General features: G+C 38.1%; 1 protein-coding gene across 1 annotated transcript in view; it reads left to right on the top strand.

The window, feature by feature from the left end:
* TTN (titin) overlaps window positions 1–23317 on the top strand; it is a 405491-nt gene that overhangs the window by 300066 nt on the left and 82108 nt on the right. Inside the window, exons 204-228 of the mRNA XM_085850585.1 lie at window positions 669–968; window positions 1827–2129; window positions 2464–2841; window positions 3004–3306; window positions 4709–5008; window positions 5213–5509; window positions 5881–6165; window positions 7987–8280; window positions 8710–9009; window positions 9484–9792; window positions 11882–12072; window positions 13416–13845; window positions 14063–14371; window positions 14511–14659; window positions 14878–14910; window positions 15134–15263; window positions 15372–15671; window positions 16002–16319; window positions 16430–16726; window positions 16903–17202; window positions 18352–18666; window positions 19349–19497; window positions 19669–19819; window positions 21143–21424; window positions 21552–21854. Of these exons, the coding sequence (XP_085706711.1) occupies window positions 669–968; window positions 1827–2129; window positions 2464–2841; window positions 3004–3306; window positions 4709–5008; window positions 5213–5509; window positions 5881–6165; window positions 7987–8280; window positions 8710–9009; window positions 9484–9792; window positions 11882–12072; window positions 13416–13845; window positions 14063–14371; window positions 14511–14659; window positions 14878–14910; window positions 15134–15263; window positions 15372–15671; window positions 16002–16319; window positions 16430–16726; window positions 16903–17202; window positions 18352–18666; window positions 19349–19497; window positions 19669–19819; window positions 21143–21424; window positions 21552–21854 (6726 nt within the window). The remainder of the gene's footprint in view (window positions 1–668; window positions 969–1826; window positions 2130–2463; window positions 2842–3003; window positions 3307–4708; window positions 5009–5212; window positions 5510–5880; window positions 6166–7986; window positions 8281–8709; window positions 9010–9483; window positions 9793–11881; window positions 12073–13415; window positions 13846–14062; window positions 14372–14510; window positions 14660–14877; window positions 14911–15133; window positions 15264–15371; window positions 15672–16001; window positions 16320–16429; window positions 16727–16902; window positions 17203–18351; window positions 18667–19348; window positions 19498–19668; window positions 19820–21142; window positions 21425–21551; window positions 21855–23317) is intronic.

Raw genomic sequence — 23317 nt, 5'->3', positions numbered from 1 at the left:
GGACTGCAGATGAGTTAAAATGGTCATAAGGGATCAAAGGTATATGCCTCTTTTGGGTCTAAGGGACTTAAAGGTCTAAAGGGTATGTTCCAAAAGTAGTTTAGGGTCTAATTACTCTCATGTCATGGGTTTGTAAAGTCAAGAAGCATCTAAAAAAGGTCTAAAGGATGTAAATGTCTAAAGGGTCTTAACAGGTCTAAAGAGTACTTTAAAGGGTCTAAAAGGGTCATGGGGTTTAAGCAGTCTAATGGGTCTGGTCTACAGTATCTAAAGTGTTGAAGGAGTCAAATGTGTCAAAAGGGGTTTTATAGTGTCATAACTGTATGCAGTAAAAGTTATGAGATGTAATAAACCATCTTTGGAGGAAGCGATATGCACACATAGGGATTTGTGACAACAATGGAGAGAAGTCATTTCCAATTTTAAGATTATTTATGAACCTAATATTTTGCATTGGGACATCTTGGTACCCAGTCATCACTGCCAGCAGTTATAAAGTGGCAGTTCTTGTTATGTCTCTTATTAATTATGTAACACACCAGTACACAAACACCACACAGAATACACGACACAAAACTACACAAACACCACACAAAACAAGACCTGGTGAGGGTCTGCAATCTCCGATTGCTCTTTTTCTTGGTTTAATTGTTAATGGGTGGTTTCAGGATTACCTGGGCTTTGTAAGCACCTGAAGGCCACTGATATTACCAAGACTTCCTGCAAGCTCTCATGGGAGCCACCAGACAATGATGGCGGCAGTCCCATCCTGCACTATGTTTTGGAAAGAAGAGAAGCTGGCCGGAGAACTTACACCCCAGTCATGTCTGGGGAGAACAAGATCAGCTGGACAGTGAAGGAACTTATTCCAAATGCCGAATACTACTTCCGTGTGCGTGCTGTGAACAAGATTGGTGGTGGGGAGAACATTGAGCTCCGGAATCCAATCATCATGGAAGATCCCAAACGTACGTTTACTCTTTCATTGCTTTTTACCAATTAGGAGAACTCAAGAAAAAAAAATGCTTGCATTTGACAAAAAAAATTGCAAGCTTGGACATTAATTGTTGTGGAAAGTAATTTTGATTACTTTTGCAGTGGACCATGTTTTTTTCTCACTTTTCTTTGATGCCGTACTTTCTAGTATGCAACAAGTACTTGGTATAACATGTTCAAAAATCATCTTCATACTATGTATGCAGCATGACCACAGGTGCACCACAAACCCAGAAAATATTGTCCACTGACGATTTTCAAGTACAACATTTTGATCAACACGTCACCTTCAACAGAGATTATATCAACCTATTGATAAGCTTAATGTTGGCTTTACAGTTAAGGTTGCGAGCTGAAGATCTTAGAGTCTTTAGTTTGAGCCCCTGTCAGCTGTTGAATTATCACCATCGGGCATTGCATCAGCGGCACTACCGCACCCCCTGAAAATGATCCAACCAGCATCCAGAGGCTGCACCCGATAGCTGACCTATTTATTGTTGAAGATCACACATTGACTGAAACATTGGACATGAGCATTGCCAGCAAACAATGTCTCCCTATTTAGTGGTGTCTACAGTCATGTTGCATAGTCTGAACACCATGTTTGTTTCCAAAATGCACTTGTTACATGCCTGAACAAGATATTTTAAAGGAAGTGGTTTGCATACATATGATGTATTTCATGACAAAAATCGAATGCACCTAATCTCCCTCTGGACTGCATATATTCTTGCATTTTCTAGCACACTTTCTCACTATTTGTTGGGTATTTTTGAGTAGTGTTTGATGATGTTGGGTTTTGACACACCTCTTTTTATCCCACAATTTAGAACGACCTGATCCACCTATAAGTGTTGAAACGCACGACCCGAAGGCAAAATCAATCACACTTACTTGGAAACCACCAATGTTTGACGGTGGCAGCAAGATATTAGGGTATATCGTTGAGAAGATACCCAAAGATGGTGATGTTTGGGAAAGGTGCAACGATATTCTGGTGCCAGTCCTCACATACACAGTGAAAGGCCTGGAGAAGGGAAAAATATACCAGTACAGAGTGAAAGCTGAAAATTCTGCTGGTGTCAGTGATCCTTCCCATCCAACTCTGCCTATCAAAGCAGTTGATCCAGCAAGTGAGTTAGTGCTTTATTGTATCGTTTGATAGTCACAAGCAGGTGATATAAAATTGCTTTCATGTATAACTAGCTTGGATGTGATGTATTTGAAACAATTGTCTTTTTGTTGTATTGCTGCTTTTTATTTTTAATTGAAAACTAAAGTGGATAACATTAAGAGTAAATGTTCTTAGATGTAGCATAACACCATTTAAGCATACTTCTGGCATAGGGAAAGCAACTGTATGCTAACAAGGGGCATTGTTCAATTTGGTCAACTCATACAAAGTAGATCAGAACGTTTTCCATCGCTATTCTCTTAATATCATGTTGCATTTTTCTTTCTATTCAGTTCCTCCAAAGGTCCATCTTGCGGCAAACCTACAGCAGGGTCTGGAAGTGCGGCAGGGGCTAGAGATACAGTTGGAAGCTACACTTTCGGGATCACCACAGCCCTCTATCACCTGGAAAAGAAATGGCGCAACAATCGAACCAACCGAGATTCGCAAGCGTGAATTAAAGATTCCACGAAGAAGGAAGAAGGACGAGCCTGAAGAGAAAGATGAAATCTTCTTGACTGTTTGTGAGAGGCTGACCATTGATAACAGTTGGCCCACTGATTCTCTGCTATATGTTCGTGACTCCCTACGTTCTGATCATGGCACATTCACAATCATAGTGGAAAATGAACATGGCACAGCACAAGCATCCTGTGAGGTCAATGTACTAGGTAAGCATTACCTGTTTAATGGCGTTCCTTTCGGGTTTTTGGTTTTTGGGATGGTATTCTATTTTGAAATATCATTTGGTTTGGTTTTAGTTAAATTAGTATTTAAATTTTTTTGCAATGTATTTACAACATGATTTAATTTTTCTTGCTTTCATCCTTCAGACAAACCTGGTCCACCAATCAACTTCACATTTGAAGAGGTGAGGAATAACTCCATGAAGTGCTTGTGGGAACCCCCTGAGGATGATGGTGGAAGCGAGATTGTCAATTATGTTTTAGAAAAGAAAGACAACACTCGGCCAGATAGTGATTGGATTAATGTCAGTGCTACACTGAGGTTCTGCAAGGCCAAAGTCTCCAACCTTATTGAAGGAAAAGAGTATATCTTCAGAGTATCGGCAGAAAACAAGTATGGTGTTGGTCCACCATGCATTTCAGTGCCCATGATTGCTAGAGACCCATTTGGTAAGTTTTCTTTTGTTTTTCCTAATGTTTTCACAGTTACATGACAGATGGTGTTCATGTGTGTGTCAATTATTATGTGCTGATGTTTAGACTGGGAGTAGGATCGCCAAGTTAATGAGAGTAAGTTTGACTTCTCTCACAGAATATGTTCTAAAATGGCCAAAATATTTTTCAAATTTGTTGCCAGGGGAGTTTGTTGATACAAAATACAAGGTTCTGCCCACTCCATGAAACAAATGGAAACTGCCAGCAGTGAGAATCACTCCACATTTCTTGGAGTTTATATTGCTCTGGCTAAGCAACTCCTCTGTAATTTTATGTATGTTTTGTTCATAACAATTTATATTTTACAAAAAGCATTGCATTAAAATGAGTTCTCTTTAAAGGAACTTCAACATCGAAGGAGGCCATTAGGCCCATTAAGTCTTCACAATGGTTGCCAACCTATGGTTGTTTGTCCATGTTCTATCCGCTTTAAATGCTGAGCATCAGGCAAAGAAGCAATCAGCAAGTCCCGTTTTTAAAGTCTTTGTTATAACTTGGCCAGGGTTGAGTTTGAACCGCCGATCTCCCAGAGTCAGAGCAGACACTTTAACCATTGCCTCCATGAGTCTGATTTGCTTTTTGAATGCTTTTACAATCTAGCCTGTTTTGTTTTGTTGCTTTTAACTATAATGTGGATAAGAAAACCCATTCATGTAATGCCATCGCATCACATCACATCTGCCAAACCGAGATGCACCATAATCATGCAAATGGCAAACCACAAGCTTCTCCTTGGTTGAAATGCTACAACTTGCTTCTAATGTATTAATGTTGTAGTGCCCTGCCAACAAAAACAGCCATATCCATTGGCATTGGACCACCCTTATCACACCAATATACTATTTTAAGTATGCTTCAAAACGACAAGATAACAGCATCAAGTTGGCCATTCGATTCTCATTCTTCTCTCGTTTAACATCATCGACAGGGGACAATGTGCTGCAACATCTTCTCCTGAACAGCACCGATATAAGATCCGATTGGAGACTCACCGTTCATAAAACCTCATTTGTTTTGCTTTGATGGATATGGACGATGGCAATGAGATTTGACCCTTATTGAGAATTTATAGTTTGGCCAGGATCATCCATGGTTTGTCTTGTGAGAGTTTATTTGGCATCTTCAGTGTTCACATCTTCAAATTGGAGATGATGTCACAGCTTTCTCATTCCCTCCAAAGAATACATACCGCCACAACATTAACAATTCATACATATTGTTATTTTGAACTGTTATTTTTTCTGAACTGAACTTCTGAACTGTTATTTTGCACAGCAAAAAGATTTCATGTGATTTCACCCTGCTCCTTGTCTTAGGTGAACCGATAATTAAAATTATGTTGTCCTTTCCATTTCAGAACCACCGGATGCGCCCAATAAACCTGATATTAAGGATGTGACAGGAAAGAGTATGCATGTTTCATGGAATGAACCCAAAGACAATGGCAGTCCAATCATAGGGTACTGGATAGAAAAACGAGAAGTTCAAGGTACACATTGGGCACGTGTAAACCGAAACCTGCATAGTGCTCGTGAGATTTGTGCTGAAGGGCTTTTGGACAGCCTTACATACCTCTTCAGAGTATGTGCTGTGAATCAGGCTGGGCCTGGAAAGTTCAGCCCACCCTCTGATCCCACTACAGCACACAGCCCTATCTGTGAGTTTTGGAATGACTATGTCTCTCTGCAGTGGAACTTTATTGAATGTATATGGATGAGTTATTGACTGATCTATTGAAACATAACTTGTCAACTCAAATCCTCATTTCTCACAGAGAATTTATCACACTTAAACTTCACTTTCCATTCTTAACTCAGCTTCGTAAATATTATCTGAAAAACTTTTGTCTACTCGTGTGCAGTACCGCCTGGCCCACCGACACCAAAGGTGGTTGACACGACGTCGACCTCTATCGATGTGGTTTGGGAACCTCCTGTCTATGATGGTGGTGGAGAGATAATTGGCTATTATGTTGAAAAGCAGTTGATTGGTACCAACGAGTGGTCTCGTCCCACTGCCCACTTGATAAAAGATCTGAAGTACACTGTGAAACAGGTTCGAGATGGTGGAGATTATCGTCTCCGTGTCATTGCTGTCAATGATGCTGGCGAAGGTAGCCCTGGTCAAACTCAAGCTATCACTGTCAAGGACAAGAGAGGTATGATGCTGTGGGAATCATTTAAAATCTTTTAAGCAATGCTTTCATTATCGTGAAAAATTATTTCACCTAACGAAAACTATTGAAGAGTAGATAGTGTGTTTGACATCGAGAAAAAATAATCATTGCAATTTGACATTATATAGTGAGCAATAAACTTCATGTCAAAATATGATTATTTTTGTTATGCTGTATAATGTGGAGGGTTTACTATGCTTCAACAATAATTTTACATCTTTACTGTATAACCGATTGAGCCTGGGCATAAAATCCCTTTCCAAGTGTCTCATATAATTTAATTAACATTATCGAACTCTTCATTACATGTTCCTTTTTAACACAACTAAATTTATAACCTTACCCTTAAACAGAACCTCCACAAGTCGAGTTGGATATTTCTGTCAAGAATGGTGTTCAGATAATGGCTGGAAAGACACTGCGTCTCCCAGCCACAGTTACTGGACGTCCATTCCCAGAAATAACTTGGCAAAGAGAAGGGCATGACGTGGACAAGAAGAGAGTGACGGTTATTGAAGATGGTAACAACACAGAAATTATTCTCAAGAATTGTTTACGATCAGACCATGGGAAATTCAGTTGCAATGCTCGAAATATTTGTGGCTCCAAGACTGCTTACACGTCTGTGGACGTCATGGGTGAGTGTGTTTCCAATAAGTTCTGGTATAAGGTTATTGGGAACAATTGTTTGTAAAATTTAATCCTTCTTTCTTGGTTTTTTTCGAAGGTTCTTATAACTTTGATTCACAAAGCTATAAATAAGGATTGAGGACCAACATTGCTGTTTTTATATTGTATAATTATAATTTTGAAGATTATTTTTTTTCTGTGAAGGTGGTACCTTCACAACTTGATCACCTGGAAACTAAGCTTGTCGCAAATTTCGCTGTAATAGTGTTATAACACCAGATGTGGGTAGACTTCCCAGCCTTGAAGTCAGCCTGAATAACTTGTTTACTTAGCTGGCAGAATAGCCGAGAGGTATGTGCACTCACTCCCGAGCTGTCTGGCCTGGGTTCGAATCTCAGCCCTGCTACAAGTTGTCCTCCTGGTGTTTGCATTCACCGTCTATTGAATGCATGTTAAAATGGAGGTGTTCCATCCACAAGCATTAGTTGGTGAACATTAAATATCCCATGGTGTCTTTCCTGAATAAGAGGTGAGTTATCACTGGCACACTGACCTGAATCCATTTATTCTTGCCTGAATATGCATCACTGACACAGCTGCACCCAATAATAATGCAACTAGCAGGTTGAATTCATAAATGAATCCCAGTCCATTATGCATTTGCTAACACCAACGTACTCTGTGGCTCCTTTCTCCAACCACATGCTTGTATTGGGAAAGACCTCCTCCAGAACACAGGCTAAACGGTAGGATGGCCTAGCATGAGATAAAATGGATATTAACGCATTAAAACCAGTGGTAGAAAATAAATTTTGTGTTATGTTATCACGAAAACTAGATGCTGGTGGACAATATTTTGGCGTCCTGGATATAGCCTCATTCCCTCCCTGGCCAAACTATATGTACAATTGTACCACCTGTTTATTCATGAAAACAAAATGTCATACTTCTAAAATTTGGTCACGTTTTCATCCAAAACTGTGACTTGATTAAATATGATAAACCAGATGGAGGAATTGTATCTTGTTTTTTGGTTTGTTCCTAATTATAGTATGGCTTTAAGCTTGGCATATAGATCTCGCCGTTCATATGCCAATGAATCTTCCCCTGGGTGGGATTCATCATCTGTGTGTATTTTTAACAGAAACTAAGCAATAGATCCATAATAAAGCTACCTAGTTGCACTTATCAGTCTTTTGCTCCTTCTTAAGTCATGCCGCTGCTTTCTTCCCAGTGACCAGTCTTTTAAAACTACCTCAAAGGATTAACCTAATTCCACCAACACACTGGAGCTAGAATTAATCACTAAATTACAAAATAATTCATCTTCCCAAATATTGATAAAATAACACAATTACACATTTACATTTACATCACAAAAATAGTTTTTTTTATGAGATGAATGCCATTTTTTTTCCCTCACTGATCCCGCAGCTGCACTGACTCCATGCATTATCTCTCAGGCTTTATACACACGCTAACTGAATTACCCAAACAACAATAATAATCTTACGTGGAAATTCATTGCGTAGAGTAAATAGCAAATTTAACTAATGTATTGCAAAAGGGGCAAGCAGCACTGGAGGATAAATTACAAGTTACTCGAATAATGTATGAGGAAGAAGACAATGCTAACAGATCAATAATCATAAACATTAAATGTTTATTATGTATAACAAATTATATTATGTGAACCATTTTTTAAATCAAGTGTTATGTTATTGTGGATGTGTAACCTTTTTCTGAATAATTTATTTTCTTATGTGTCACTTTGTGTACAACTCTGTTTGCAAATTCCTCATTTGTTTTATTTCCCTGAAACCATCCAGATGTCCCAGGACCAGTCCTAGATCTTGTGCCTGTTGTTGTCACAAGAAAGATGGCTCTGCTCAATTGGTCAGAACCTCTGGATAATGGAGGAAGTGACATCATTGGTTATGTTGTTGAAAGAAGAGATGCCAACAGGCACATTTGGCGCTCTCCCTTTGAGGTGCCTTTGTCCAAGTGTGACATTGTCAACTTATTAGAAGGCAGCGAATTGTTATTCCGAGTCATGGCAAAGAATAAATATGGCTGTGGCCCACCTGTGGATATTGGGCCCATAAAAATTGTCGACCCAAAAGGTATGCAAGCAATATACTCTTTTTAAAGCATTATCGGTATTCATAAAGGAATGCAATTTTAATATGATATGCTGGCCTGTATGATATGTTAAAACAAATGCATCATTAAACAAACAGACTAAAATGCAGATTCATTTTTTTACATCGTGTAATATCATCAACATGTAATAGCTACTCCAAATTTAATGTGGTTATTGGCAGATTTCTTTGATTATACAGATGTTCTCATGTCTGTATAATTAAAGACATCAACCACATTCAATTTGGAGTATCTTTTACATGTTGAATTGGATATTGTCACCATCTTACAAAAGTCACAATCATCTTTTTGCTTGTATTGCATACCAAGACATTTCACTTAAGTGTTGATCATGAAATGTACGAGTGATCACCAAAACATAATTATTTTCTCCGAACAACGTTATCTAGGTCCTCCAGGTGCGCCAGAACGACTCGAAGCTGAAGAGAAGACAAACTCATCTGTCACACTGTCATGGAAACCTCCACGTACAGATGGAGGTTCTCCTGTAACTGGCTACATCATTGAAAAGAAACGCCATGATGAGCCAAAATTTGAGAGAGTCAACCCGATTTTGTGCCATGACCTGAAGTTCACTGTAGGCCATCTTATGGAGCTGCAGAAGTACGAGTTCCGTGTGAGGGCTGTGAATGACATTGCTGAGGGTGAACCTTGTCATCCAGTATCTGTAATCGTGGCGGATGATGAGAGTGAGTGCTCTTATTGTAAATTTATTTCCTTTGATATCTTTCTCGAAAATGTGACAATTTTATTGAGCTGTTGAGGTAGATTATTTGAACAACAAATGGCAATAATATGTTGTATAATCAATGCATTCATTATAAATGCATTGTATAATAGTTACCATTTAATTTATGAGTTCATTTGCAAGCAATGTTATTTGTAAAGTAGCAGATATCTGTCGAAAACTTTCAGAGCATTGCAAATTATATTGTTAACAAATGGAGAGCAATAATTATTTCCACTTTCTCAGAATAAATATAGCAACATGTTATTGTTGTATTACTGTAGAATTGATATTCCAAAATGCATTGCTATATTTTCATGCAATTATGTATCTAAAAAATATACAACATACTCTTCTGTGGCATTTGGAGCATCTCTGTTTTACCTGCTTTGATTGAGTTTTGAGTTTCACTTTATCTTTCTGATATATTTTACAGTTCCACCAGTTGTGACACTGAAGATAAGGGTAAGAGGAAACAACCTCATCGTTAAGGCTGGGGAGAAGGTGGAATTACCTTTTGATGTCACCGGTCTTCCTGAACCGCAACAACAGTGGCAGAAAGGAGAGAAAGACTTACCCATGACTATGGAAGGCATGAAATTTTCATCTGAAAGGCTAACAAGGGAACTCACTTCAGTGATACTCACCATGCCAGAAAGCAAACGACAAGACACAGACACTTACACTCTGACGGCCACCAATAAATATGGATTTTCTTCAGAAGGAATAAAACTGACTGTTCTTGGTGAGTAATTAGTGTCTCTCACTTTTGTGGTTTCCTATTTTCTTTTAATGATTGTTTTTCATTATGGCAATTATTTTATGGGTACAATATTCATCAAAAAATACTGAGGTACAATAAAAAAAGGTATTTGCAGATATTACTTTTTTGTATATATGCTTGAGGCTCATGGAAGAGCTCGAGCAAAATAGAATGGAAGAAAATGGAAAGGGGAAACACCAACAGCAGAGTAGAAATGAGAGTGAGAGTGAGGTCAAGGGGATGGGGAGAAGGACACGTGGGGTGAACAAGCTTCACACAAGATGAATGAAACACAGCAAGAAAAGGAATGGGAAAGTGGGGTTGAAACATAAAAGGAACAAACCAACTGGCAAATAGCAAACAAAAAGTTAAGAGAATTGGGGAAAATTCCAATCACCTGGAAAAAGAGAGTGCTTGGGAATGGGGTCATTTGGCGGTAGAAGATATCATGAGTATGCTTGAGGGGTGACTGGAAGTCGTGGAGAACATCTGTCTTGAAGGTTTTGTGTTAACAAATGGAAGAATGGGACTGAACAGACTGGGGAAATTGGTTCCACAGGCATGAGAAAAGAGGAACAAATGAGTGGAGGTGAGCAGTGAGCCTGGATTTTGGGAGTTTAACAAGAGGGTTACTGACAGACCGTGTGCACCCTGCAGAAACCTGGGAGGGATAGAGCCAAGGGAGGGCAGAGGATACAAGGCGAAAAAGGAGTCAGTTTGTGGAATACAGAGGTGCTACCAACTTGCCTGTGATAAGAAAACAACGGCCTAGACACTCAGCTTTGTAATGGGGGATCCCAATTATTTTGAGGGCCTTGCAATTTCCATAGCATCAATAAAGACAAGGTGTGAGGCAGTGGTGCCACCTCAAAGGGAAGAGTAGTACTCCATCAATCTGCGAATGAAGGCCTTGTAGGTTGTCAAAAATTCAGATTTGCCAATTGTGGAAAGAGCTTGCATGACAAACGATGCCCAGTGAGCGGTTAGCTTTGGAGGCCATCTTGGAAATATTGTCTGCCCAAGAAAGATCATGTCTGATCGTGAGGCCAAAATGTTTGAGTGATTTAACCTCTTCAAGTGGTTTGCTTAGGAACTAGATGGTAGGGTTTGTCAGACGGTCCTTTTGAAGAGACAGCATGAATATGTGTAATTTGTCAGGGATTATTATTACTTATTTTGAATTTAAATTCCAGATAAGGTATTGTCATCATGCACTGTCCGTCCGTCTGTCCCTTCATCTGTCCATCTTCTATTTCGACTTCTCCGGCCAAACCGCTGGGCCGATCCAGCTGAAATTTGACAGCAACGGTATTCTCCTGACTGGTAACAGGGATTGCAAAGCTCGTTCCAGTCATGTGATTTTAAGTCGGTCAAAATGGCCAACTTAGTAAATTTCTTTGAAAATCTTCTTCTCCAGATCCACCAGTCATAATGCTACCAAATTTGTGTTACAGCATTAGGAGATGGTTATGATGTTAAATTGTGAAGATCATGCCGATCACATGACCGGAAGTGTGTCAACATAGCGGATTTAGTAAATGTTTGGGAAAATCACTCAACTTTCTTCGAAAACTTTCCTCTCCAGACCCACCAGTCAGAATGCTTCCAAATTTTGGTTCCAACATGAGGTCAGGGCTCAGATAAGCTACAGGTCCAGTGGTCCTATTTTTATCATCTTTATAATTATCATAATAATTATAATCATTATTTTATATAGACATCATAATTAAGTTGCATGAAAAACCTGGTTTGAGAACTTATGAGGTGTATTATTCTTTCAAAAATATGAGAAATATTGGCCAATTGCTATGCTGCCAAGAATGTAGATTTACACCAAGATCAATGTGGAGAGTTGTATCTGCAGCTCAAAATGATTTTTATATCGGCTTATACTCTGGAGCAGAAATTCTAACCTAGATTGTGTTTTGTTGTTATTTTTCAGGTATTCATACAACTTGTCAATGTTGGTTTATAATTGTATAACAATTTTGTAATGTTATCTTCAGGTGAAGATAGAACTTTATGCCTCCCATTACTGACAGTATTTGCCACTTTTGACATCCTGTTGCAGATAAACCAAGTCCACCTCGTAATCTGGTGGTTTCAAATACCACAGCTGATTCTTGTAATTTGACATGGGATGCTCCAGAAGATGATGGTGGTAGTGAACTCACAAATTACATTGTTGAGAAACGTGATGCCAGCAAGAAAAAGGAAGATTGGGAAGTTGTTACTGATTCCATCATTCTGCGCAGATTTAAGGTACTGGTGCATTCTGATTTTAATACCACATTTAACCATTAATCCGAAGGGATTTCAGCAATAATTATCAATGAATGAAGGCAATCATCATTATAATGGATGATGCAGGGCTGTATGATGTCTTTTGGTCATTAAAATTCATATCCTTATGAAAACAATAAACTTTTGACGAGAATGACAAAAATGAAAAAAAACTACAATTATGAAAAAACCTCTCCCAATACTTGATAAGTTATATGTCACAATAATCCTAACCATCTTGCCTTAATCATTCACATGTGCCAAGTTTCATTTTTTTCCACTGAGCGTGTTTGGAGATGCAGATCGAAGTCCAACGTTTTGCCTTTTTCCAACATGGCTGCCACACCACGTGACCTTTGACGTCATTATCATTAAAATATTCTACATGAGTCGTCGCTCATATGGTGAAAATCTGTCAATCGGATAAGTGGTTGCAGAGAAAATAATGAAAATTAGCATGGACGGACAACCCGGAAACATAATGCCTCCAGCGACTTCATCAGTTGACTCCTTCAAAAATATAATGAGAACAGTTTTCACCTCCATATTGTGTTGTGTGCAGATAAGCTTATTTTTTCAACTGAACTCAAATTGGATTTTCTTTTTTAATGCTAGATTGCACAATTTTTCAAGTCTCCCAGAGAATCTGTTCTTTGTCGGAGAAAAGAGGTCTCAAATTTTATAGTGTTTCAATGTAAAATGCATCCAGAGTAAATTTCTACCGTTCCATCATAAATATATGAATTTTAAAAGCTATTCTTGTCTTCTATCGAATTGTTGTAATAAGATAATGATGGCAAAGGACCAGTTCTTATAATTTATGATCCTCTTATTTTTTACATCATTATTTAGTTTTTGAGCATATCTGAAAAGCCTAGCTCTATTGATTATGCACACATAGATGAGGTGGAAAAGGGTGGAGACAATGGGTGAGGGGTTAATGAAATGAGAAGATAAAATCTCAAAAAGGAGTAAAAAAAAAAAATTGTAAGAGAAAAAAATGTAAGGTAGTATTCTTGGAGTGAAAAGAAGGAAATAAGTTTAAGGAGACAGAAGATCATAAGGAATATACACAAGGCATTACAAAAATTGTAGATATTAAAATTTTAGTTTGGGCAGTGGGGAGGAGTATGATCAAAATCAAAAAACTATGTGCATGCAAAGTTGATTCAGTCAAATTAACCTTTTCAATAAACATTTTAAAACAAAATTACTAACAATTTAGTGTTCCAGAGAACTGCTCAATGCATCATATCTGTACAAACATCAAATTTTCCAAGTAGTGCTGTATTTAGACAAACTTCATTCTCTTTGTTTTGCAGGTCACAAAGCTGAACACAAACGATGAGTACCAGTTTCGTGTGAAGGCACAAAACAAATATGGAATTAGCGATGGCTGTCCATCCGAAAAGGTTATCGCCAAAGACCCATACAATGTGCCTGGGCCTCCGTCAAAGCCAATTGTCTCAAATGTAACGCGATCCTCAATGCTCGTGTCTTGGGAGCCTCCATTGAGCAATGGTGGCTCACCTATCACGGGATACTGGTTGGAGAAAAAGGAATCTGATGGTATTTACTGGACACGTGTAAACCGTGCTCCAGTTACCCAACCTGCTGTGAAGGGACTTCAGTACAATGTCTTGCACCTAATTGAGGGTGTCACTTATCTGTTCCGTGCATCAGCCATGAACATTGCTGGTGTTGGTCCACCGAGTGAACCTTCAGACCCGACAACAGCTGTTGACCCAATATGCAAGTGTTTTTTTTTTAATAATAACTTTGCAGCATTAATTTAGTTCAAAAGATCAGTTCTTAGTTAGGCATTGAGCAATTGTGATTAAAATTGTTCCTTTTTGCTTTTCTTAGGTTGTCAAAGATAACATTAACTTATCGTCACTTTAATCCCAATTGCAACGTATGCAAAAATACAATGGACAAATCAATTAAATTTTCTTATTTTATGTCACAGTTATTCCTGGACCACCTACATGCCCAGAGGTTTTGGACAAAACGAGGACAACAGTCTCTCTCTCTTGGAAACCACCTTTGGTGGATGGTGGAAGTCCTATTAAAGGATATGTCATCGAGATGAAAGAAGAAGGTTCGGACACATGGGAAAAGGCTACAGATCCAGACAAGCTCATCACCTCATGCAGCTGCACTGTGCCAAATCTGCAGGAAATGAAGAAGTACCGCTTCCGGGTTCGTGCCGTAAATGCTGCAGGTCCATCAGATCCCAGTCACATGACTCCAGAGATTCAGGTCAAAGAAATCCAAGGTAAAAATCAAAGAATGTTAGATTCATGTGTTCTATGATTGTATGGATAAATCCAATCGATGGAAGGTTCACATATTTATGTGTTGTAAATTTGACGATATTTACAAAACCATCGGGCTTATGTTCTTTCTTACTGCAGAGGAGCCCGAAATACTTTTGGAACTTGCAACACGTGATGCTATTTATATTCGGGCTGGAAACACCATCAAGATTCCTGCCACTGTTACTGGCCGCCCAACTCCCAAGACAATTTGGGATTTTGAGGGTGAAGCAAAGAAATTTACAATGGTATTAACAGAACTTGCTTACTTTTACAATCACAAATTCATATGATTTTCTAACAGTTATGACTTCTTTTTATTTTCGTATTTTACCAAGAAAGCAACTTTGACAAGATATCTTGCACAATTAACTTTAAAACTGACCACATATGTGAAATTAAAATGTAGAATTAATGTGGATGATGTTGAGAAAAACATTTTTGTTTCTTTCATATTTCTTTTCAGGAAAGTGGTCATATTCTTCCAGAAGAAGCAAAGGTCAGCTGAACTAATAAACATTTTAAAGATGAAAATTTTGCATATTTGCAATCACCATGTCATAATAAATTAATAAATAGCCGAATTGATGTAATGATCATTTAGGGTTGTTTGTAAGTTGCTTTCATAGTGTTTTATTCATAAAAGAAATGTTGTTTAGTCATTCAAATTTCACATCCTAACTTTTTTTTAACATGATTTGGTTGTTATTTCATTTATCCAGATGGATAAAGTGGACAATAAATACACTATGACCATTTTGGAATGCATTAGAGCACATACAGGGAAATATATCATCACCGCTAAGAACAAAGCTGGACAAAAAACTGCTCACGTCAGAGTCAATGTTCTAGGTAAGCATGCGTAACATGTAATCACAAGTTTGTCATGCTTCATAATGTCTTGATGGCATAATAACAAAAATGGACAAAATATAATGTACCACGATATTTATATTACAGATGCACCAGGGCCTCCGAAAGAACTCAAGGTTAGTGATATCACAAAGAGCAGCTGTAAGGTCTCTTGGAAGCCCCCTGACAATGATGGTGGAGACAAAATAAAGAGCTATATAATTGAAAAGAGAGATGTGGAAGCTAAATCCTGGATGAAAGTCAACACGGCATGTGCTGCTACATCATTTCTGGTGCCAAACCTTGTGGAAGGAAAAGAATACTTCTTCCGTGTTCGAGCTGAGAACCATTATGGCATTGGACCTCCTGTGGACACAATCCAAAGAACAAGAGCCAGGGATCCAATAAGTAAGTTTTTATATTTTTTATGATATAATTTAGTTTTTTTAGCATGATACTCATGAATTGTTTTACTCAGATTCCTTTCGAAATCTGACCTTTCAACTGAGGATGAAATCGATTTAATGGCCTTTATTTCATCATCAGAAATATTTACTGTTTTTTATAACAGAACATTTGCATGTTCAGGATTATGGGTCAGGAGATAACTCATTGCCTGAATATATTATTTTGAACACATTTCATTTCTCGATTAGAGCCCACACTGAAGTGCTTAACAATATTAAATTCTTGCATTAATTTTTCCTTCAAGCTGTTGCATGTGTCCTCTTTCTGTAGGCCCTCCTGATCCACCAATAAAGCTTAAACCTGGTTTGATCACGAAAAATACAGTACATCTGACTTGGAAACCACCAAGAAGTGATGGTGGATCACCAGTGACACACTACATCGTTGAATACCAAAAGATTGACCCAAAAGGCAAGAAAACAGATGCCTGGCGTCAAGCCAATAAGCGTGATGTGGAGGAAACATGCTTCACTGTTGAAGATCTGAATGAGGGTGATGACTATGAATTTAGAGTGAAAGCTGTCAACGACGCAGGCCCAAGCAGACCTTCCGCAAGCTTGGGACCTATCACTGTGAAGGACCAAACATGTATGTGAATATTATACATTTTTGTGACATTATTGATGCCTAATGACTTTGGTTGAATTGATATTAATGTTTTGCTTCACAAATAAAGACTCCTTACTTTTTGTTTTCAGGTCCTCCTTCAATTGAGCTGGTTGAGTACATTGAAGCTGAAGAGGAGACCACTGTGCGGGTTAGAGCTAAAGTGGGTGGGGTACCATTTCCAAGGCTCACTTGGGAAAAAGCTCCAGTTAAAAAGCCTGAGCGGAAGGTCGAGGTGCAATATGACCAGCACGTGAACAAGATCGTCACTGAGGATTCTTGCACCCTGGATATCGAACAGTCACTGCGGAGGGACAGTGGCCTTTATTTCCTCACTGCTGCTAATGACCATGGCAAAGTCACCAAGCAGACCCGTTTGAACGTCCTTGGTACAGTAACTTCCTGCTTCATAACACAAACTTAATTGTTTCTTATTGATGATGTTTTGTCTTTGTAATGTGTGTGTCTCAAGATTCTTGTGGAAATAACATTTTCTGATGTAAACCGTTTCTCTTATTTTTCTTTGACAACAGTTTTTGTCAATCTTTTCTTGTCGTTCCCATAGGTCGCCCAGGACCACCAACTGGTCCAATTAAGTTTGACAAGGTCACGGCAGATAGCATTACAATTTCTTGGTTACCACCTGAAGATGATGGAGGCAGCAAGATTACGAACTACGTTATTGAAAAACGAGAGGCAAACAGAACGACTTGGTTACCAGTTTCAAATACTGTGAAGGATTGTACATATACAGTGCCAAAATTGATGGAGGGTCATGATTACATGTTCCGTATTCGGGCTCAGAACAAGTATGGTATCGGTGACCCACTGGATAGTGAGCCAAGCACTGCCAGAAACCTTTACAGTAAGTGCACATGTTTAACTAATTTCAATATCTGTTGTCATATATATTTGTCTCAAATTAAAGTTTCTTCTTTTTTAACTTCTGTATAACCAATTAACTAAATCGGTACTCTTGTTCTACATTAAATGTATGGTGCCCCTATCAGAGGGCGGAGGGACAGAGCTTGGATGGCACTTGCTCGTTCAAACGGTGGATGATCTTGTCGTAATCACACCTACTACATTTAAATAAATATCTATTTTCCATATACAGAACGAAAATGAATATACAAAGGTTCCTCAGTCTCTGTGGGACAACATTGAGTGTAACGGGTGGTTATGTGATTCCGAAAGACATTAAAAAAGGGAAAAGAGGAAGTGATTTGGCTTCTCATTGCTGTGTTGCACTCCAGAGTTATTTTTTGCTGCAGGTGTAAAACGTCACTTTCTGGGCTCAGACGGTATTTTTTCTGGATGTTTCCTTCCCTTGCTCATTCTTCCTCCAACCTCAACTTTTTTTATTCCTCACTTCTCCCATCTATGGAATTGCCTTTCAGAGGCTATTCTGTCTCAGTCTTCCCTCCAGGGTTTCAAGCAGGCAGTGCACCACCACCTTGTGTCATCCCCCATCATGACCCATGGTTTTAATTACCCCATTAACTCTTCCTAACTCGACCTCTTACTTGCTCATTTCAGTGTTTCCTTCTGCCCCTCTCTCTTCCTTTCCTTTTCATTTTTCCCCTTGCCGTTTGTTTCCCTGTATCCCCGCTCTCGATTCAACCTTGTTCTTCCATGAGCCTCACTCTTGTAGATGGATAAAAGTTTTTGTCTATTGTGGTCTCTTTGTACCCTGCTATTTATTTGTTTCTTTCCTTTCAAAACACCTTTTTTAAAATACTTTTTTCCCTTTGTTTTATACTTTTTCCCTGTGCTCTTTAAAAACATAGATATGTATTTTGAAGTTTAATAACTGTCAATTTCACAAAAATCACTCCACATAAAAGTATAAAACATTAATTATTTTACATAAATCATGTTTATTCAAAAAAATTTTTTAGCAATAAGGCAGTCTGAATAGAATAATTAGCTTCATTTAGATTGTCTGCTTTCTTAAATTAAGGCAGTTTTAAAATATTTACATAATCATTGGAGTACTTTTCTATACCCACAGATGTTCCTGGTCCATGTGACAAGCCAACCATTAGTAGTGTAACATGCAACTCCCTGACAGTCAACTGGGAGGAGCCCGAATACGATGGAGGATCGCCAGTCACTGGCTATTGGCTGGAACGCAAGGAGACCTCTGGAAAGCGCTGGACTCGTTTGAACCGTGACCCTATCCGTCAAATGCCACTGGGAATCTCACATCACGTCACTGACCTCATTAGTAGCTCTGAGTACATCTTCCGTGTGATTGCAATAAACGCTGCTGGTGCTGGACCTCCAAGCGTCCCCTCTGACCCTATCATAGTCAGAGACCCAATTTGTAAGTTGTTATTTACTGTGGCTGTGTATTATTAGGTCAATACTCTTTTGAAGTATGAATAATTTAAATTATTATTGTTTATTGCCTGGAATTTTATAATTGAATACAGTGCTGATGAATACTGTTTATACATCATCACTTTGGTGTTATTAAATTAAGTTGTTCTTAATGATTAGTAATCATAGATTCCACCATAATACTGATGAATTATTAGTCCTCTACTGATTTCACCAGAGGGGATTATAGGTTTGCTCTCCGTCTGTCTGTCCGTCCATCCGTCCCACCTGTGGTTTTTCAATCTTTTTTCCCATACCCTTTAATATATTCAACTGAAACTTGGTACCTGGGTTTATTATGATAAGTTACAGAACAAGTTCGAGTTTCAGGGCGTTTCTTCAATTTTTCAGAATCCTTTCTGCCTTTTTAGACTTACAAAATATCACATCGGTAGGGGACATGTTTTGCAAAGAAATTCTAGCTCTTGTTTATTTTAGGTGTCAGATTTCAACAATACATTTCTGTAAGCAGGGTAATTGATGCAATACATGATCAGTTTTCTATTTAAAATTGATTACAACAAGCTTTCAAATAACAAATCATCACTACTTAATTTCCTTTGGAATTTCAAGAAAATTTGAGGAGCACAAAACAGTGATGCAAACCTTGTGATTTTTTTTGACAGCTCCACCTGGTCCACCAACTCCAGTGGTTTATGATTGGACCAAGTCAACTGTTGACATAGAATGGACTCCACCAGAAAAGGATGGTGGCTCTCGCATCACCGGATATTTTGTAGAATATAAAGAAGATGGAACTGATCAATGGGAAAAGGTACAACATCATTCGGTTTTTTAAATTATAATCCAGATAGAATGAATTGTCTTGAAACATAACATATTGGGAAAATTATCGATACAATACAGTACTTTAAAATTTGTATTGGAATAATGGCTGGCATGTTTATCATGATTGCAACCATTTTATCCTTTGATGTTCTTTCAGGTGAAGGACGGGGAAGTGCGTGGAAAAAAATACATTGTGACCGGACTGACGGAAGGAAAACTTTACCGATTCTGTGTCCGTGCTGTAAATGCAGCTGGAGTGGGCAAGCCAGGAGAGGTTACAGATGCTGTTTTGATGAAGGACAGGCATGGTAAATATCAGCACAAAGTTGAAATAATTTTTGTAGTCGTTAATAATTTCTCATCATTATAATGTAGTCGTAGTAGTAGTAGTAGTAGTAGTAGTAGTAGTAGTAGTAGTAGTAGTAGTAGTAGTAGTAGTAATAGTAGTAGTAGTACTTTTGTTAGAATGGCTTTACAGACTTGTGCTCAGGGCACAGGAAAGCTCAGGAAGACATCATTCACTACCAAGACAGATAAGGAGGAAGAGAGACTGAAATAAAGTACCATATGTACAAAAATAATCGTGTCAGACAAGTAAAAGCCAAGAAGCTTGTGGGGTGATACTTCAAAGAGCATCATTTGTGGTCCAAATTTCTTTAAACCACCCAATAGTTGAGGAATATTGTGTCTCCGTTAACTCTGAAATGATATGTGAGCATAATAAAATTCGCAAGTGTGCACAACTATGCAGCACCAAATCACTTTCAATCTCTTCTTTTCTGGTTTTGTATACCTACTACTGCAAGTCTTGCAGAGGCCAAAGTAAAGCGAATGAGGAGATTCCGTGATCTACTCTCCTTTACAGAATGACTAAAGTGTTGGGGGATAAGTGAAGCTGTTAGGGGTGGTGGTGGTGGTGGTAGTAGTAGTAGTAGTAGTAGTAGTAGTAGTAGTAGTAATAGTAGTAGTAGTAGTAGTAGTAGTAATAGTAGTAGTAGTAGTAGTAGTAGTAGTAGTAGTAGTAGTAGTAGTCATTGTCATCATAGTAGTTGTCGTCTATTTCCACATTTCAAGCAAACGGTAAAAATAATATTTTCATCTTAAACAGTGAAGAAAGGTAATTAAAAAGAAAAAGATAGAATAATGCAAACAAGTACAAAGGATACAAAAGCAACACACAATAATTTTAGTATGTTCTAAATATACATGTGGAATATGAGTTATGAAGTAAATTATATTAATTCAAAGACTCAGTGACTTATTGATGAATTAAACAATATGAACTTGATATATATTTTCAAATTTTCTTTCTAATCCATTCAAGCTATTCATGTATTTAACATGTGATTTGAAAGACTTCCAGAATTTAGGACCATTAAATAAACATCCTATTTGTAAAAACAGTTATTGTAAAAGGTAGTTGATAAAAATTGGCCTGTCTTGTGGAGTAATCATGATATGCATTCTCTTCATAAACATACTGGGATATATAGAAGTTTTCTTCTTAGCCATGCCGGATGTTTTTTGGCTGGAATACAAATCTGTTCACAAGTTCATGATACAAGTGCATAAATGTTGATGAAGCACTTAAGCAGAAGCTTCTCTTACTTATCATGACCCTTGTTCGATAGTGTCTCCTGAAATCACACTTGATGCCTCCATGAAAGACCACTTGATTGTACATGCTGGAGGTGTCATCCGTTTGATTGCATATGTTTCTGGAAAGCCAACACCAGAGATCAAATGGATCCGTGAGGAAGATTCACTGCCCCCTGAGGCTGTAATTGAATCGACATTCATCAGCTCTTCTATGATTATCAGGCATTGCCAGAGGCGCCATCAGGGCTTGTACAGCATGGTTGCAAAGAATGAGGCTGGGGAACATAAAAGGACCATCATAGTTGATGTCCTAGGTAAGAAACGATGATGCGAAATTCATATAATTTCAGTCTTTTTAAAGATTCATAATTTGAAAAATGTTTGTTTCATTGTTGTCGAGTGTATTAAGCTGTTCCTATATTTTTTCCTGCCTCATCATAGACGTTCCTGGCCCGATTAGCACACCATTCCAGGCTGAAAACTTGACTAATGACTCATGCAAGCTCACCTGGTTCATCCCTGAGGATGATGGGGGAAGCCAAATAATCAACTACATTGTACAAAAGCGTGAAACCAACCACAGAGCCTGGACCTCTGTCACAGGAACTGTCACACGCCAAAGTGCAATTGCACAGGGGCTTATCTATTGTAATGGCTATTACTTCCGCGTTGCTGCTGAGAACATTGTGGGAATAGGCCCATGGACTGAAACACCCAATGAGCTCATCATTCGAGAACCACTCTGTAAGTACTGTAGTTCTTTCATTTTTATTTTGTACTCTACTTTAGTTTAGGCATTTAAAAATTATATGAGGTGTGTGTGTGTGTGTGTGTGTGTGTGTGTGTGTGTGTGTGTGTGTGTGTGTGTGTGTGTGTGTGTGTGTGTGTGTGTGTGTGTGTGTGTGTGTGTGTGTGTACACATATTTTCGCTTTAAAAATGTTGTTCTCTGCAACCACTTGTCTGATTGATGCAAAACTTTAAACATAGCAGGGACTCCCCATGGAGAATATTCTCTTGATAACTCTTATGTCAGAGGTCACATGGTATGGCAGCTTTATTGAATTGAAGTAAAAAATTTGGGCATCATTTTATCCGAAACCGCTCAATGAAAAAAACTTTAACTAGCATATGTCATCAACTCCCCGATGGGGTATATAGGATCATAACAATGACTGTATCGACATTCCAGCCATAATTGGTTGAATTGAAGGCCTTGTCCAAAAAATCTGAAACTTAATATATATGATCTACGAACCAATGTGAGTGAAGAATTAAACTTATGATAACTATGCCAATAAACTATGTGACATAATTGGTTGCGGTGAACTGTGTGACAAACTTTAAAGTTGCTGCAGAAGGATGATTCAAACTTAGAATCTAGACTTGTAAATCTACTCAAGTATATTAAATTGCCCATGTTAAAAAACCAAAAATTAGACAGCATTCCTTCACCAGCCAAACACAAATAAACATCAACACATTTGCACAAGTGAAATATTTGCACAAGTGATATGGTTGAATTACCATCATGACAGTCACCATGAAGCTATCATGACAAAAATCCAAAAATTTGACAGCATTCCTTCACCAACCAAACACAAATAGACATCAACACTTTTTTTGCACAAGTGAAATATTTGCTGAAGTTTGTATCTAATCTCATTCAGCATATTAAGTTAATTATTGCAGAGGAGGAGAGAGGAGATTGGGACCATACTCTGTGCAGAGCGTTGGTGCTGCATAAGCAGTCATCTTGGCTATTGGACACACTCCTGGACAGGTTGCCACTCCGATACAGTATACCAGCATGCTGGCACTCATTTTGCCGACCTCAGCAGGATGACAGGCCGAGTTAACCTTACCTGGTATTAATTCAACAGCTGAGTGGGATTTGAACTCAGGACCCAAGGATCCAAAGCCTGCCACCCTAACCATTAAGCCAACACCAGGCATATTATTGCAGAAATATATATATATATATATATATATATATATATATATATATATATATATATATATATATATATATATATATATATATATATATATATATATTTTTTTTTTTTTTTTTTTAATTTATTCTACCTCATCACCATAATTCTCTTATTTTTATATTATGTTCAAATTTTGCTTGTTAATTATAATTAATGGTGCATGAATAGTGATCATTGTAATGTGTGTGACATTCAAAGGTTTGAGAAACAAG

The sequence above is a fragment of the Eptatretus burgeri genome, chromosome 2 (genome assembly GCF_056783735.1).
Source record: "Eptatretus burgeri isolate ZD-2024b chromosome 2, Ebu_testis_v1, whole genome shotgun sequence".
In the NCBI taxonomy this organism is placed as follows: Eukaryota; Metazoa; Chordata; class Myxini; order Myxiniformes; family Myxinidae; genus Eptatretus; species Eptatretus burgeri.
Note: the sequence above shows the minus strand (reverse complement) of the source record. Positions and strands in the feature narration are given on the sequence as shown.